Raw genomic sequence first — 17350 nt, forward strand, 5'->3', positions numbered from 1 at the left:
GAACAAAATTAAGCCACCCTTTAATCAACAAGATGTTCTGTAATGTCACTGTAGGAAGAAAATATAAACAAATAATTGCAATTATGTTATTAATATTACCAGGACAATTCGACACAGCTGCTGACCACCTTCCTATGACAGCTTTTACTGTCATCCTGTTACTCATTTGAGTGGGTGGATCCAGACCAGCTGAGCCTGTGGCTGACTAATCTTACTTCCTCCTCCTCCTCCTCTCCCCTTTGCAATCTTAGATATTTAATTGCAGTAAGGCTTTACTATTTTGAACCGTAGATTCTGTATTTTACTTAAAAGCATTTTGATGTTTATTATCTAATACCATATGATACCATACTCATTCAGCAAGAGTATCAGCAAAAAATAAGGATATGTGTACATACAAGTACAAAATTAATTCTCACAATAGCACCTAGAATTTACATTAAAAATCTTTATTAGTAGATCCCGGAGTATTTCAAAGTAAGTACTATCGCCATGTACAGATAGGAAAACWAAGGCACAGAAGTACAGTGRTCTGCACTTTAATCAGAATAGTCACTCAACAACTTCTGAGTGATCTTAGCTGRCAGTACTGGCTGAGACTGTACTGARGCAGGGGAGAAACAGTTGTGTAAATTTTATCTACTTACGACATAAGAAAGGGATGCTGTGAGTAGAAGCCCTACCTGTAGGAAACTGGGAAATGTTTGGGCTTTGTGTGTTTTCCTTTTTTATTAAGTGGCTCCTTGAATACCAGCACAATATTGCTTACTTGAACTGCAGTGATCACCAGGAAAACAAACTCTTTAGGCAGCACCTGACCATTACAGGTGCTTTACTTCTGTCATCTGTTTTTACAGCTGCAGCTTGAATCTCTAATAATAGTAACCAGATGAAGAGGAACAATATGCATGAGATCCACTAAAGAATGAAGATGACCTATTGACATAAGTGCTGGATTTTATTCCAAATGCTTACATATTGATTTAAAATACAGAGTGTCACTTGAGAAGACYGGAGAATTAATGTCCTAAATAATTTGCAATGTCTCATTAGAAATTTGGAATATGAATTCACAGATCTTTGCAGAGGTTCAGATATTTCAGGAGTAAAGGCTTGTCCATCTTCACTCTTAAGAAACAATCTTTGCAAAAAACAAACCCATMCATTCACAAATAAAGTTTCAAATTTAAATATGATTACATAGCAGCTTTTCCACTCCAGATTTTGTAGAAACCAAGGAAACTAAATGCTTATCTCATGGACATTTTTTAAACATCAGTTTCTATGAAAAAATAAATACTTAATATATTAATTTTGCTAATCAACAGCCTGAATTTCCCATGTCCCAAATGTCCTAAACATGCTTTTGCAGCAAAAGAGCTAGAACAAGCAAGTCCTGATTTTCTGTTTTCCACAAGAGGGGGCACTATTAAAACAAAAAACAGTACAATCCAGGTGCCAGCTCTGATTTACAAAACAGTTTTTCTAAAACAGACATCCAACATGGCCCTGCCCTCATTGCTACATAGTGTTTGTTGCCTAACTCTAGATCAACTGTTATACCAGTTAGAACATTTCCTGGAGATGTTCGTATCTGTGTGTTTGGAGAAGAACAGGTAATGTTTTTCCTTTAGCAACAGAGCAATCCAGAAATAAAACCTTCTAGGTTGTCAAAGATGTGAAGTCTCGGCAGTCCAGGACTCGCGCAGTTACCACTAGTGCCTTCAGTGTCCCACGTTTTAATGGACAGAACAATCTGCTTTCTGTTTAGCCAGTACAAAGCGAGCAGCTTCACTCTGTGCTGCCCACAATATGCTGAAGCAAGCAAAGCAGTTGGCAGTTATTAATAACCTCATCTCCAGACATACTTTAGAAGTGTGTAGTCATGCTTCTGAGTGTCCTTAAGCAATTCCTGTCTCCCCACCAGAAAACTGTAATCTGTCAGAACATGCTTCTAATAATAGACTCTCAGAACATTGTGTCAAGGAAGGGTAGACCTCATATACTGTCTCCTAAAAAAATCTTTTTATAGAAATCATCTAYAAATAGTCTGGAAACTTATCAGGGAATGTGATTTAGTTTAAAAAAAATGCAAGTATCTTTAGTTACAACCTTTCAGAACCACAATTTAGATTACAAGATTTGCTTTTGCTGTCACAGTGATCTTTTAAAAGGACACATTTTCAGGATCAAATCATAACTCAAAGCCCACACGTTACCTCTAATTTAAAACTAATTAGGTAATGAAGATGTAAAATCAGAGAATCTGAAAATCTAGTGAAGGCTGTTTGTGAATCAAAATTCTAGATGGCTGACAAGTATTCTAAGCATAGATTGAGTCTCAGAAGATAATTAACAGTTTACCTTTAAGGGATAGTCCACTGTAGTAATGTGAAAGACAGGACTACAGATGTGATAACTCTAGGTAACAGATAGGAGTAATCCTTCTTTTGGCTTCCTTCCCATGTGAAATCAGATGTTCCCTCGAGAGAACCTTGTAGCATTTGTTATATGGCAAAAATACAATGATTGAAAACAAACAGTAYAGACTTGCATGTGCTGTAACACGTATCAAAACCCATGAAACTCTGAATGAGGGTCTTTAGTTGTTCTTTACAATCTTGTTGATGAATCAKTTTTTTACCTGTTAACAGCTGAATACCACCAGCCTACCAAATCCCACTGTTAGAAGACTTGTTGATTGCATTCATCAGTTACATTCATGCCTAAAACTTGTACTTTTTCAAACTTGCACCTGAGGAAAGAGAGCACATGTGTCAGTATACGTGTGTGTGTAAGTGATCCTCAGAAAATACATATGGCACATAAGGGTAAAAATTATCTTGTTAAAAGCAAATAACTGATGCAGGAAACAGTAACATRGGAGCACTATATAAGGTTTTATTGCAATGATCATTAAAATATATAAGTATATTAAGGCCTAGTATTTTCCATGGAGGGAGGAATTTTCTATGTAATTAATGAGACAGTTTTAAAAATGCATTTTTTTAAGTAAGTGCTGCTCAATATAGAGAAGATAAGTCAAAGCATGTCTTACACTGGAAAGAGAAGTTGGTGAGATTTGCAAGGAGTTAACTTCAAGGCCTCCAATTGGTCCCCAAAGGAATTTTGCCTGATATAGTGATTTCAAAACTTCACACACCAGGAAGACATGCTAAAGCATTCTGTGTTAAGGACTTTCCTAAGGTCCATTCACATACAGCTGTATCCCATCACTGTAGTCCAGGAGAAAGGCGAAAATGACTTCTTAGCTAAAGCTAAGTTGATGTTTACTAACATGGGGTAGCCTGCTAGTCAACTGAAGGTGGCAGAAAGTGACAGTTTTGTTGCATGCGGCAGTATAGCATCACTAAAGTGTGGTGGAGCTTTCCTAAATTATTCGTGGAGTTAGCCAACTTGGTTAGCTAACATAGTCGCATACCACGCAGATTGCAGCACAAATGCAGAGGGAACCCTGACAAGTAGTTCCCCCCATTGTCACAATCTTCTCTTGTTCATAAACTTGACAAGATTCAGTTTAAACTAGTTTATCTTCCCTATACTCACGGAGAAGGCATTCCAAAACTTCACTCCTTAAATGCATTTTCACTTCTTTAATTTCCAGGCTACTTTTATTTCAGACAGTTTATAATCATTTATTTTTGTCATCACTGCTTGAGCTTAAAATCCTCAACACTCTTTCTTTGTTAATCAGTGTAACCACTATCTTGCTTGTATTCAGYTTTAAAAGCCTGTTCTTCACCCAACACATGACCTCGTCTTAATACAAAGATTTTCTTGTGGGAATAATGAGCTGGTAAACAGAAGAAGATGTACAGAGCAGCGTTATATACTTGGGTGCTTGAGCCCACATCAGGTGACTCTGGCTGCACTCAGAAACTTGATGGGGATAACACATTTCCACAAACGTGGAGGATTCTTGTAGCAGATATGCAGTTTCCCATCTTGGTTGCTTCTCTCCCAGTTGTACCTAAAACATTTTGGCACATCTCTGCCACTTCTCTTAYGACCTATTGAATCTAATAGTCCAAGAAGACCCAAAACGGACATCTTCCATCTGCCACTGTCAGGGAAAATGTCCAAAAATAAATCTTTGCCACTGCTACTGGGAACAATCAGCTCTTGCCTGATGATTTCTAGCTACAGTTCTGCTGAACTTCTGTATTTTTGCAGTATATCTACTTATTCTGCAGCTGCAGAACAAATTTAGACATTACTGAAATTGTGAGGCTTCCATCAATGATTGCATGAAATTGCTATACCACAGCCAAAGACCAGAAAAGATGCAATGCCTTGAGGCTATCCAGAAGAAATCTCAGCCTTCTCAGRAGGGATTATCTATATGTCTCCAAATAAGCAGTTCTGTTATCAGAATTGAGGTACCGTTGGCTGATGTGACTTGCAAATATAGAGATGCTTCATGGGCACGAGAAAACTTAGTTCTGGAGCCATTTCAGGTACTAGAGCAGCATGTCAGATAATTGATTTTTGCCTCTACTTCTTGTCTTTTATCACTGTAAATCTATCACTGCTTTTAAAATGCCTTGTGACTTAGTCTCCACAGGAGGCCCAGCAAGTAGCCTCAGAGTGGCAGAGTGCGTAGGTGCATTCAGGGGAATTGCTTGTGTGCCCGAAACACCTGAAATGTGCAGCTAGTTCCAGGGAAAAATAAGCACAAATGTTCCTTCCTCTCCTCTGCAGTTGCCAGTTGTTTCACAAGCTGTTTCATTTACATAAATCCTGGTCTTCGACAGGAAAAGGTGTTACAGATCCCCCAGCTGCCTGGCAGGCTGTCCACCCGGACTGCCATAACCACCGCGTAATTTCACTTGGAAAACAAGCAGGCTGTACTCACAAGCTCAGGAATAACCTGCAACTGTGTACTAGAAACGGCCCTTCGAATTACAGGATTAAAGGGGTTTATGTCCTAGCTAACACAGAAACCCGAGCGTGTGCTCAGGGTAAACCTYGGGACCTTTATGCCTTCGCGGAGGCGCCTAGGCCTAACAGCTACCGGTGGGAAGACGCTGAACGACGCGGGGCACCCGCGGAGCTCCCCCTCTGCCAAAACCCCAGAGCGCCGCGGCGGCGGCACTGCGCGGCCTGTGCCGGGCAGGCCCCGACCGCCCCGACGGACTACAACTCCCGGCGTGCCGCGGGGCGGGCTGCGGAGCCGGAAGTCCTGCGGACCCGCTTCCGGCGTGGCGCGCGGGCTGCTGCCCTGTCGTGGGAGCAGGTGACGGTTGCGCTCGCGGTGGTGGGGTCGTGGCGGCGCGGGGAGCGGTTGTGGAGAACTGTCGCCTTCTCCGCCGGGAAACTCTCGTCTTCGAGGGAGGGGCTCCGGCAGGTTAAACCGGTGCCCAGGCGGCGACTAGGCGGGGGTGCTTCGGCTTAGGATCGTGGTGTACAAGGCTTCTGTATTATATACTTTTTATTATTTATTAATCTTCAAGCGTGCCCGGCTGATGCAGTGCAATAATAAATTAGATTTCGAAGAGAGACAAGAGGAAGACAGTTTGTATGCTAGATGGATTAAATCACTTAATTTATACTGTTTTTCACTCTGTTTTTTTTTTCCTAACCTACCAGTGACTCTTCAGAGCAGTCTCACTTTTGCCTATTTTGATGATTTAACAACTGATTTTCTTTAAGCTGAAAATCTTCTCCTACAAATTGTAATCCTACAAATGTCTGGTTTAGTGTTCCTGCTTATTTCTGATGCACCTTTTGTGGGTTTTCTGCATTTCAAAGTAATACTATTTTGCTACTTTAGCTAACATGATTAACAGCCAGGGATGAGAGTCTGAACTTAAATGGCAAGTGGGCCTTGAGATGAGTCTTAGACAGGGCTTGAAGCCATGAAGTCCGGATCCATGTTGCRTTTTTGACACCTTGTTTATTAATGTGATTTCAAAGGCAAATAATGAGCAGCTTTACAGGTGCTGTACAAGCCAGTGTTCTCAAATTCCAGTCAGACCTCTCATCGGTAAAGAAAACAATGAATGATTATTTGTAGAAATTTTGTAACATGCACATTTCTGGCTATGTCATTAAGTGTTAAAAGCTAAGTATTTATTTATTTATTTATTTATGGTACAAGTCTTAATTAGATTGTCTCCAGTTCTGATTTTGTAAGCATTTTAAATTACAAGTTACTTTTAGAACTTTTTTTATAGACAGTGAAAACTTGGGGTTTTCACATGATCTTCTGATTCTGTGAAACTTGGTGTAATATTTAAGATATTCTAAATGATATTTCATAGCCGTTATGTATATTGCTTTTGAGACTACGTGGTAGAACCAACTTCATCTAGATAGTTTGTAAACTGCAACAAAGTCATTTACATTTGTGGATTGTCCATAGCACTTACCTTTTTTTATTATTATTATTTCTTGACCTAGATTTTCAGGGCTCGTTGGAAATTCTGGTCCATTGTTGGCACCAGATTAGACAAGTGTTATTTAAAAATACTTTACATTAGGTGGTAATGTTTACATCATGAATAAGACAATTGATTTTCAGCAATAATTCTGTGTAGTTTGCAGAAGAAAACATGAGATTTTGGGGTCTCAAGTAACAGAAGAAAAACTGATCTGTAAAAAGACCCAAGCTTGGAAATCTGGAAGCTTTTTAATTTAATAATGCATCTTTGAAGAGTGTCTGTCACTAAATAAGTTCACGTACCACATTTGACTGTTGAGGAGACAGATGCCCATATCTTAAACTATAAGGACTTATAAACAATTGCCAAACAATGAGTAATACGCTGCACAAGTTTTATTTGGTTTCTTCAGTCAATTAAATTGTCAGTYTTTTGTGTCCTGAACAGTGACGAAACCCACTTCTTTCAAAGGGTGTTCTGCGAGGGAAAAAGAAGGATACRGTCTCCATTTTGGTTCCATCTTGTCCAGCTCTGGTTTCCTTTCTGCTGCCAGCATGGCAACAATGTTGCGTAGAACTGTGTGGTCTGGTATTTTCTGGATGCGATCATTGGCAGCTTGTAAACAGACCTCAGTAATGAGTAAGTAGCGATGATATTGTATTACTATATTAAAATTTTGTAGTGCTATATTAAAATTTGGGTTTTTTTTTTTCCAGAGGCTTTTCTCTAAACTAAACCCAGAATAGTGTCTAAAGTAGCAGAAGCACGAAAATGAATTTTTATTTAAACTGGATGAAGTCTGATGCTCAGTGTTCTCTGTTAATGATTGAAGATTTTTGATTTGATTGTTTAATTTAAAGTTTCCAGCATCCACATATAATACTTTTCTAATTTATTGATTAACTTTTAATAATACCCCTCCTACCAGTAGGTAAGACTTACAAACAGTGCTGAGAAATGGCTGCAGTAAAATCTCATTAAATAGAGAAAAGGTAAAAACAGGCAATGGTCTTTCTTATATTTTGTCCATATTTTAGATGCTCAGCAGAAAGATATAGGGAAGATAATCAAGGTGGTAGAAAAGAGGTGAATAGGGGAAATACAGTGAACATGTTAAAATTTTATCATTTGGTAGGCAAGGAGAGGAAAATGTGAACTATTTGAAGTAGTACTGTACCAGATCTCAACTTTGTCCTGTATTTCTTAAATRTGGTATAATTCTGTGGAATAACAAATATACACCAGTGTTTTCTGAGCATATTTATGAAATATAATAGGCATGGATTCACCACTTCTGGTAGTGACAAGTATTTTTACAATTTAAAAAAAGTTAGCTCAAGTTGAGGCACYTATTAATGTAGCTTAATATAGCTACATTGGCTAGGAAATACTGCAAATGCAAAATACCAGATTTGTGAAATAAAAATCTTATATATGTGAGGCTCAGAACCAATATGAAAATAGAGAAATAAAGTTATAATGAAGATGTGTAAGAAGCTTACATATGTAGAAGAAAAATCTACTCTCAGTGTATAGAATGTCATGATCATAGGCCAAGATATACCCATCTCTGTGTGGCTACTATAGTTCTTGCAGGATTTCTCACACCTGTGCATGTTATATAAGTTTATAGAATATAGAAATGGTAGCTGCCAAATGCTAGGTTTTGAAATAAAACAATTCCTAGTAATTATTAGGAATGTCTTCGTCTGGAAGAGCTCAAGTGTGACAGTACTAACAGAAATACTTTTTAGAGTAACGTTTAAATTTCTAAGAGAAAATGGTTCACGTGAAAATTTCTTCAGGTTCTCCAATTCTTCCCAATTTTACCGTGATGAATACCCCCACTACTTTGCAATGACCTACCAAGAAGATGTTTATTTGTATTAAAACACGTCAGGAAAAAAGTTGAGATTGCTTTATAATCTAGCATGTCTTGGGCCTTCTGTTTCCAAAAAAAGATTTGTTTCTTGTGAACATTAGTCAGTTCTTAAAGCACAAGGGTAGAAGAAGCTGTGCTGGACTCAGAACTTAATGTGGATTCCTACCAACTTATGCTGATAAAGGAAGAGGTTTGCTAGTAAAGGTCAGATGTAGAGGCCCTATAGGACCATCTTAGGCCTTCATGTGTATAGGTTGTGGAGAATAAGATGCCCATGTTATACCTTTCATAAAATGAAGTGTTACTAAGGTGTATACTAYACCTTATATACTTGTAGTAAAAGATGGGACTAGGATCATGGGAGAATTCAGTGGGAAAGGACCTCAGGGGGTCTGCAGTCCAAGCAGGGTCAGCTGTGCAGTTGCTCCAGGTTGCTCAGGGCTTTGTCCACTTGAGTCTTGAAAATCTCCAAGGAACCTTGCTGGGCCCCTGTTCCACTGCTAGACTGTCCCCATGGCGAGGAAAAGGTTTCTCCTTATATTCAGTCATAACCTCTCAAGTTTCAGCCTATGCCTGTTGTTTCTCCGTGTCCTGCTGTGCACCACTGAAAAGCCTGGCTCCCTCTCCTCCATACCCTCCTTATAGGCACTAGTGGGCTGCTCTTAGGTCCCCCTGAAGCCATCTCTGCTCCAGGCTTCTGGAGGAGAGGGAAGAGAATCACTTCCCTCAGTCTACTCAATGTGCTTCTGTTAGTACACCCAAAATATTGTTGGCCTTCTTTACTACTTGTAATCCTTGTGATCGCTTTCGCCAGAGCAACAGGAACCAGGGGAAGGGTGGGGAGGAAGTTCTCTAGTGTTACATCAGCTGAGACACTGTAGTTTTGTAGCATTGTGTAGTGTATACATAGCAGTCTCTAATAAAATATTAAAAATGCTGTGAGAATGCTGTTTCTATGAATTAAAAAACTACCAGTTTATATAGACCTTTTCTGTATGCTTGTATGCTAATTTTGTTTGTCTGTGTAAAGAATGTACTCTGATGCTTAAGTCTCTAAGTGTTTTATTTATACTGTGGATTCCCCTCCTCCCCCCCCCCCCCCGAAAGAAGTACAAAGTTAATTCTAGGGTACAGCTAACTAGATACTGTATTCATGAGTGTACTAGGCATCAGGATAGTAAAGTGAGCTTACATTTAGACAGTATTCTTTTTTTAATCTAAAACTGATTATGATTATAATCCCTGATTAGGAGTTTGGTTCTTAGGACTGAATTAAAACGTAAACTTGGCATTCTTAAATCTGGGACAGATTTGCTTGTTTTASACTAATGTTCTTGTTTTTGCAGATGGCGCTGTAAGTCATCGCTGCCATAAATCTGCTTACTCAGTTCTTCCTGATGACTACAATTGGTATGTACGTAAATCTGCTCTAATATATGGCTCTTCATATGGCAATTATTCTAAAGCTGCTTGCTCTCTCATGAAGGTCTCATATGATGGTATAAAATACCTCTTCTGTCAGTTTAGGATACATATTATAACCTTAACCAAAGTATTGTTTCTGATCATAATAATTGTGAAGCTAATACTTCAAAAATGAACATAATGAAATGCAGGCTTCACATTCTGAATGTGGTGATGACCACAATACCACTACAGTTTTCTTTGAGGAAGAGAAAAAATAATGAAGAGTTCATCATTTTCACTGATGCTGGTTGTTCAGAAAATGTCTGGGCGCTTCTATGCTGCTGCATGGGAAAATAGAAAGGAAGAACAGGGTATCTGTGTCGTAGAAGCTGTTCGGAAGCTAATGTGTCATAGAAGTTAATAGGGAAGGAAGATGAGAAAAAAGCATACTCCCTCAAGGAACCTCTCAGTAGAATTTTGTTTTTCATGGTCATCATTAAAAATTAGAACCTCAAATGYTCATTATCCTTGTCTGCTATAGTTCTATACCTAATTATTTAGTCTTGCAGACTTTTTTCCCCAAACCATATTTTCAGMTATCTTGAATGATTTCTTTTAAGCCTTTCTTTCATCCAGAAAGYAACATGAAAATATCTGGAAAAAACATGAGGAAGTTCAGGTCCTATATTTGTGCCTCTCTCTACTCCCCTTTCTTAATAAGGGCTTTTTTTTATGTAAGATGCTTGCAAAATCTTAAATGCAGAGCCAAATCTGGTTTCCTTTGGGACTCRGGCTACTCAGTCACTCAACATTTCTGAGTCACTCAGCATTTCTGAGAATTGTGTGGTATATATTGATGAATGTAAATTTTTACTTTTATAGCAAAGTGGAACTTGCAGTGACGTCAGACTTGAAGACAATTGTCTGCTACCACCCGTCACTTGAGATTCCATATGAGCATACAAAAGTATGTCCAAACTTACAGAACTGTATTTCCTACCCGTGTGAAAATATAAGCAGTTCTTAGTTTTGAGTCTTTTGAGCATCTAGGTTGTTTTTTTAATTTGGAATACTGAGGTACTTTTTATTTATATGTGACCAGCATATATGTGAAATAAATGAGTGATGAATACAGCTGTTGTCATGAAGAGGAGTTTATTTCTAGTTGAAGTAAAGGAGATGGGTTAAGAAATRCTCAGATACCACAACGTACATTAACTCAGATAGAATAAAGTGAGGAATTCAAATACTTGTGTAATACAGAGAAAAACTAATAATTGTCTAAGAGCATGTTTTTCAAAGTGGTTAGGTGCTATGGGCAGTGTTAGAGGTGCATTATGATTTGCTCAGCCTAGTGTTCACAGATGTAGTGGTGTGGAGAAAAGGATATACAGAAGTGCTGCTGCTGCTTTCAACTCTTGACAGTTTTAAATTCCATTCAGCATTTGGGGATCATAAGCTCCACAAAAACCTTACGTTCTTAAATTTCAATAAATTTAATCCATCAGTAGTAGTCTCTGCATGTTCCTGACACTTCAGCRTGAAGAAAATAAGTCTTGATGTACTTTTGTAGTCAGTTTCACTCCATAGATTTCATATGCTAGTAAAATACTGCAGTAGTAGCTGTGCTGCTGAAATACAATGGGAAGATTCTCAATTACAAACATAAAATATTTTAGTACTCTTTCCCTGTAAGTTCCATATTAATGTGTGTGTGTGTGTGTGTGTGTATGTATGTGTACGTTGCTTACATATCTTTAAGAAAATGAGATGTAAAAGACGGGGAAAATAATGGTGCCAGTAGTAAATTTGCAATATACAACTAGGAAGTAACAGTCTTCTCCAAGATATAAATCATATAAAGGCCTTTTTATTGATGTGAGTAAATTATGATAACATGAATAAAAAATAAGAATAATATTAATAGAATCAGAGCTTATGATTCAGCTAGCTAGCTAGAATTGTAAGCATGAGAGAACAGCAATAGAGATGACAAGTGCTGATTTAGGGGTAGGATAATTATCAGCTTTAGCTACTGCAGTAATTAGACATTTCTAGAACTGTGTTGTACAGTGGTGTGGGTTTTTTGTTTGTTGTTTTGTTGGATGGAAGGTAGACAGCCTTTACACTTGCAAGTATTCTTTTGAAACCAAAAGAATGTAGCTCTTAAGAGTAGATAATAATGTTAGTTACCAATATGGCTTGGCTTTATACTCTGTTATTTTTATTTYTCAAAGAGGAGGTGGAGGGGAAGAAAATATATTCACTATTCTTTTTGTAGCCTATACCACGGCCAGATCCAGTGAATAATAAAGAAGAAACCCATGATCAAGTATTGAAATCCAGGCTGGATGAAAAGGAGCTACAGAACAAGAAAGGTCCTACAATTGAAGAGCTCAGCAAAATGTTTTACACAACAAAACATCGCTGGTATCCAGTGGGACAGTAAGTATTTTCTTTTCAGTGTTTGTCCTTTTGGAGGTAAAAGACAATACAAGAACTATTTAACTGGACRGGATTGAACCCAGGATAATTCATTATGTGAATCAAAGTATTCTTAGCATGTGGGCTACTACATAAAAATCTAAATATAGTGTTAAGTAGATGGAAAGCTGTAGTTTGTAAGTTCTAAGTTGCAGAGACTATCAAAGGGGGCAGAGTTTTTTTGGTAAAATATATCACTAAGTACCAATTTTCTAATTTCATCTTCTTAACTGGATCAGATTTTTTTTAATGTTGCTTAGGTGTAATCAGCATAAGAAACTCATATAAAATACATTTGATGACAAAACCAGTTACAGCTTTAAAAAATACACTGTCTAGTCCTTAATTTTCAGAAAGACTTAATGAGATGCATTTCAGAGGATTGCAGTCTGCTTGGGGTTTGGGGGATTTTTTTGTTTTGTGTTGTTTTCATTTGGTATGGTGAAAAGTGTACCTTGGTGTATCGTGTATTCAGAAGGCCGGGCGGGGGGGGAAGGAGGGAAGGCAAACATGTCTGACTGAGTTTAAGCTTGAAGAGGAACTATTTGGATTCAGATATGCAACTGAAAAATAAAAAGGCATTTTATTTTTTGTTCCTTCCCAGTCTAAGTTGTTATACCTCATGGCAACTGCTCATATTATAGCTATTGAGGGGTGATACAGGGAGAGTTTTTGTGACTGGAAAACTTTCATTATCCTATTTGGAGAGTAGATAGAAGGAATGAAGTGATGGAACTTTTTATGGCCAAAGGGTAGTCATTACTTCAATGAGCATCAAACTGTATCTTCCTTGTTTTAGGGTGGGTGATTAGAGGAATGTAAAGATTTTTTTTTTTTTCTGGGAAGAAATTTATTTTGCATGAAAATATTATTGTACTAGTTATCTAAAGTTTGACATAAATCCCTTAGCCTTTCTTCTGCAGCAATCATTTTAACAAAGGAAAAGCTGATTGTAGTAGAATTAACTTCATGCAAAGGATAAAGAATAAACAGCAACCTTTGTACCTATTCAACTGTAGAACTGATTGGATTATTGTGTTCTTTTAGCAGATGTAGCAATAGAAATGAGTACTGTTATGTAACCTCATGAACACAGAGAYGGCATCTAATGAACAGTGATGGGCTGTGTTTGTGTATCTTGTATTTTGCTTATTTGTGTAACCTCTATAATACTGTCTGTGGAAAAAAAAAATCAGGAAAATCAGAGACTTTCCAAAGTTTGTGCTCACTGCAGCCCTTTTTTTTCTTTTAGGTATCACAGAAGACGCAAGAATCCTAATCCTCCTAAAGACAGATAATTAAGATAACTTCTTGTTCATCAGCACTTTGTTATTGATCTGTATTGGAAATTAAAAAAAAAAAACATAAAATGGATTTTTTTAATCAACTCCACATGAGTGTTTTGAGTGAAACATGCTTATCTAAAGAAACTTGATTGCAATTTCTTTTTCTGCTTCAACTAGTTAACACTAGAAAAACAGCAGAACTGCACAAATAAAATAAGGATTCRGTGAGAGTATTGTACATATGGGATCAGTGAATATACTAGTCTTCAAAATGCATGTAGCAGGTGATACAGTGTTCCAATTAAATTGGGTCAGAGGCTTATCAGTAGTAAAGTTGAATGCATAAAAGTAGTATGTCAAAATCTCAGATACACAACTGGACACTTTGTGGGWGTTTTTAGAAGTCCAATAACTTCTAACAAGGCATAAGAATTCATCTCTCTAAATAATCCAGCATACTAAATAGCTGGAATACTTGTGTGTGTGTTAATCCAGCTATTACTTGATAAGGGTGCTATGATCATGTATAAATTGCATAGCTGTAGCTCAGGGGAGGAAGTGTTCTTTGCCTTAGCTAGGTAGTCAGTGAAGGCTCCCAGTTCTTTCTAGTTTATAAAGGACCAATTCTCCCCCTTTGTCCCATTTCTCCCCAATTCTCAAATGCTTTAAATTCTGTAAGCGTGGTTAGATTCTACTTAGAGCACTGTGCCTTTGCAGAGATCCCACTGACTTCACTGAGTCTTGTTAGCAAATCYCATTAAATAATCAGGAAGAACTTTAGCCTATATATCTGCTGTTCATTTTGAYTGTATTTCCCTTCCAAAGTAGCTTGGATAAACTAATAAAGTGTGAATGGGGGTTATTTTGTTTGGTTTAGTTGTTTAATTTTGTTATTCTGATGTTATTTTGACACCATGTTATCTGTAAGTTTTACCTTAAGTTCAGTACCAAATAAAGTCTCTACTCTTGGTCACTGTTAACATAAAGAATACCTATTCTTACAGTTACTGCTAAATAGCCTATTTTCCTTGAATGATCTAATCGTGTAAAAGTGCTCTTTATATGCATTCAAAAAGATACCCTTTAGATACTYGTGGAAAATTGTACACAAAACTAAWGTAAGTACTCATCTCTTTTTTTTTAATGCATTTTTAAATCCTAATGACAGTTAGTTAATAATGGGTTATCATGACAGCATAAAAATATGTTTCCTCTTTCTGTTAAGCTTTTAAGATATCCGATTCCATGCTTAATCCTCCATTAGCCCAGTGACTTTGGCCCTATATTATTTGATATCTTTAGCCTACATGATAACAGATGTCCTATCATGAAGAAATGTCTACTGTGTCTGTGAAGCGGATGACTACTTAGTCTGTGATTCTAGTTGAAATTAAAAATGTAATTATTTCTCCACCTGGAATACAACTTTTTAAATAGTTTCTAGGAATGAATGCAAGTACTAAAATTTGCTTTACCATCAATTCATGCTGCACAGTACTGACACTGGAGCATAACAGGAAAGTTTGTCTGAATTGTGAAGCGTTTTGGTATGTTTCACTGTATAAAATYGAGTGTCCACCCAAATGACAGTCCTAGGAGATGTGATTAGCATGATATTAATTCTAATTAATCAAATGAATTTTTATGTATTTTTTCTACACCTTTTTAAAAAGCAAATTAAACTAATGCCTTCTGAATGACATTCACCTTAGTAAAATTTTCTAAGAATTTATCTGTTTGTCGCAATGTGCATTCTCCAGCTGCTCTTTGGTGGTGACGTTGGCAGGTGAGGTACTTTGCGGGTAGCTGGTCCCTTGGTGTAAACTGTGTTGCCATGTTAGCAATGGCAGTCTGCTGCTCTGACTGGTATCACTTCCCTTGCTGATGTTCCCCAAACATATTACGCATCTTCTATCTGAAATGCCATGGTGACAGTTATGGAAAATCCTAAAAGTGATTGGTTTCTGATGATTTTTTCAACAATCACTGGTTTAGTGCAAGTATAGCAGAGGAAAAGCAGGAATACGTGCACTTCATTGGATAATGCTGAGGAGAATGAGTGTAATCCCCTTATTTTTTGGAAAACCAACACCTAATTTGTCCTATTTGACTTTACTCCAGATTAAGACAAAACATCTTTTCTTGGATTAATTTAAACTTTCAAATATTTTCCTTCCTCCCACAGCTACTTCTATTTATTGCTGTCAAATACTATTAAGACAGTTTGAGTTACAGAACCTTTTTGCTACCATATTATTATTATTACTCACTGTGTTTGTCTGTTCTTGCTTGTCAAACTTGGCTTACACCGTAAAAATCTTGGATTTCATGATTTCCAGACAWTTTTGGACATTTCCAGACACCTAGGGGCTAAAAATGTGTTTAGGTACTGAACTGCCTTCTTTAAATTATTTCCCCTTCTTACCTGTTATTGGTAACAGTTTAAAATACTTTCACTATATGTACTCTTTTGTCATTTTGTTATTACAYAATTAAATGGATATTTCTTTCTTTCCCTGCTTTATACTGCCCTCTTAATCTTTCTATATCCTTTTATGCTAACATTTCTGCAAAGCATAACCAAGTTAAAATCCTATTTCTACAGTAATTCCTGGCTTTCCTCTTGATTCACCATGTATTGAACAGTATCATAAAGATCACAGSTGAAGAAGAGAATTCTTTAATTGTTTGTTTCTTTTCACTTGAAAATTTTAATTTAGAAATTCATCCATTTGCCCATTCCTATCCAAAAGGATRGTCTATTTAAAGTCAGTTTGAGATTTGTTTCTTGTTTTTGCTGCCCTTGGTCCTTCTATTAACTTTGTAGTTCTAAAACTTGTGTAAAATTCATTAAATTATATATCTGCTTTGGTGTMTTTGTATCCAGCTTTAGACGCTTAGAAAGCAAACAGCTAGCTAGCAGTTTTCTAGTGTTCCAGACCCTGCCAGGTTCATTGCTGCGGGTACTGCACAGTTGGTTATTTTTTATTCCTTCRTCTTAATATTTTCTTTTATGCCTCRCTAAAAGTCTCCTCAGTCTTTTGGCTCAAAAGACTTAATTCCAATGAAATGCCAAAATGTTTGTTCTCAAATCTAAGTGTAATTTAAATGTCCTTGAAATTATCTTGCTGTCCTGGTGCAAGGGAAGTTCTTTTGCTTTCTCTGCTTCAACCTCTATTAAAAAAAAAGACAAAAGGCAACACTGTTGCTTCCTTATTTTTGTTTCTTTTTTAAGTGCAGACTTCATCATTCTGCAGCCCGCTGGTATCACCGCCAGGAGGCAACCAGCTGYGCGCGTCTGTGCCCGCCGACAGCTTCCCTGTACTAGTGAATTTGACACTGAGAGGCACGAGTTAGCTGTTCTTCCGTAAACTTGTAAGTACTTTAAAAAAGGGGAAGTTTGTAGCTGACAGCACCAATACCAGCACAAGCCGAGGTCTGCAAATGGTCGGATTCAAAAGAGTCAAAGGTTCTTTTGCAGGATCTGTCTGCTTCCTCTGATTTGACTTTTGTAATGTATAACTTACACTTAAAATAAATAGGCAAATAGTATCRCTTGGTTCTGTGGGGGGAAAGAAATGCCAACAGTGAAGCAGTTATAGGACATAAAGGACTACTTATAGTCACTCAACACAAGCCAGTATCTGAAGGCAGTTCCTCTTATTTTAGTGTCTAAGTCCCACAATTTGCTCTCTCGAGATGCTTTTTCTACCACTTGTCTGTGAAGGGAGGATGGAGCTTGGGTGAGATTTGGATGCCTATATCACAGCAAACTAATTTCATCCTTAGCAATTATATTTTTAGTAGAAAACATAAAGACAACTTAGTGGAAATGATTCTTAATGCGTGTTTTTTTTTTTTTTTTTTTTTTTTTTTTTTTTTTTTTT

The 17350-nt window shown here is 37.3% G+C and overlaps 1 protein-coding gene and 1 long non-coding RNA gene across 4 annotated transcripts in view; one reads left to right on the forward strand and one right to left on the reverse strand.

Moving 5' to 3' along the window:
* The first annotated feature begins 5174 nt into the window (after positions 1 to 5174).
* On the forward strand, positions 5175 to 14452 carry MRPL42 (mitochondrial ribosomal protein L42). Of its 3 annotated transcripts, none has more exons than XM_085321341.1 (6): positions 5175 to 5257; positions 6852 to 7043; positions 9633 to 9696; positions 10576 to 10660; positions 11975 to 12138; positions 13430 to 14452. In XM_085321341.1, the coding sequence occupies exons 2-6, from the start codon at positions 6959 to 6961 to the stop codon at positions 13473 to 13475; spliced, it is 444 nt and encodes a 147-aa protein (XP_085177467.1). In that variant the 5' UTR covers positions 5175 to 5257; positions 6852 to 6958; the 3' UTR covers positions 13476 to 14452. The 3 variants fall into 3 exon arrangements, with proteins under 3 accessions (XP_085177467.1, XP_085177468.1, XP_085177469.1); XM_085321342.1 differs by having other exon boundaries at positions 5206 to 5257; positions 6876 to 7043; XM_085321343.1 differs by lacking the exon at positions 5175 to 5257 and adding an exon at positions 5379 to 5438 and having other exon boundaries at positions 6876 to 7043.
* LOC146586403 (uncharacterized) overlaps positions 10832 to 17350 on the reverse strand; it is a 19353-nt gene continuing 12834 nt past the window's right edge. The window contains exon 3 of the long non-coding RNA XR_014897815.1: positions 10832 to 11324. This is a non-coding gene — a long non-coding RNA (uncharacterized LOC146586403). The remainder of the gene's footprint in view (positions 11325 to 17350) is intronic.

Source organism: Rhea americana, unplaced genomic scaffold (genome assembly GCF_003343005.1).
Source record: "Rhea americana isolate MKP2758 unplaced genomic scaffold, rheAme1 scaffold_69, whole genome shotgun sequence".
NCBI lineage: Eukaryota > Metazoa > Chordata > Aves > Rheiformes > Rheidae > Rhea > Rhea americana.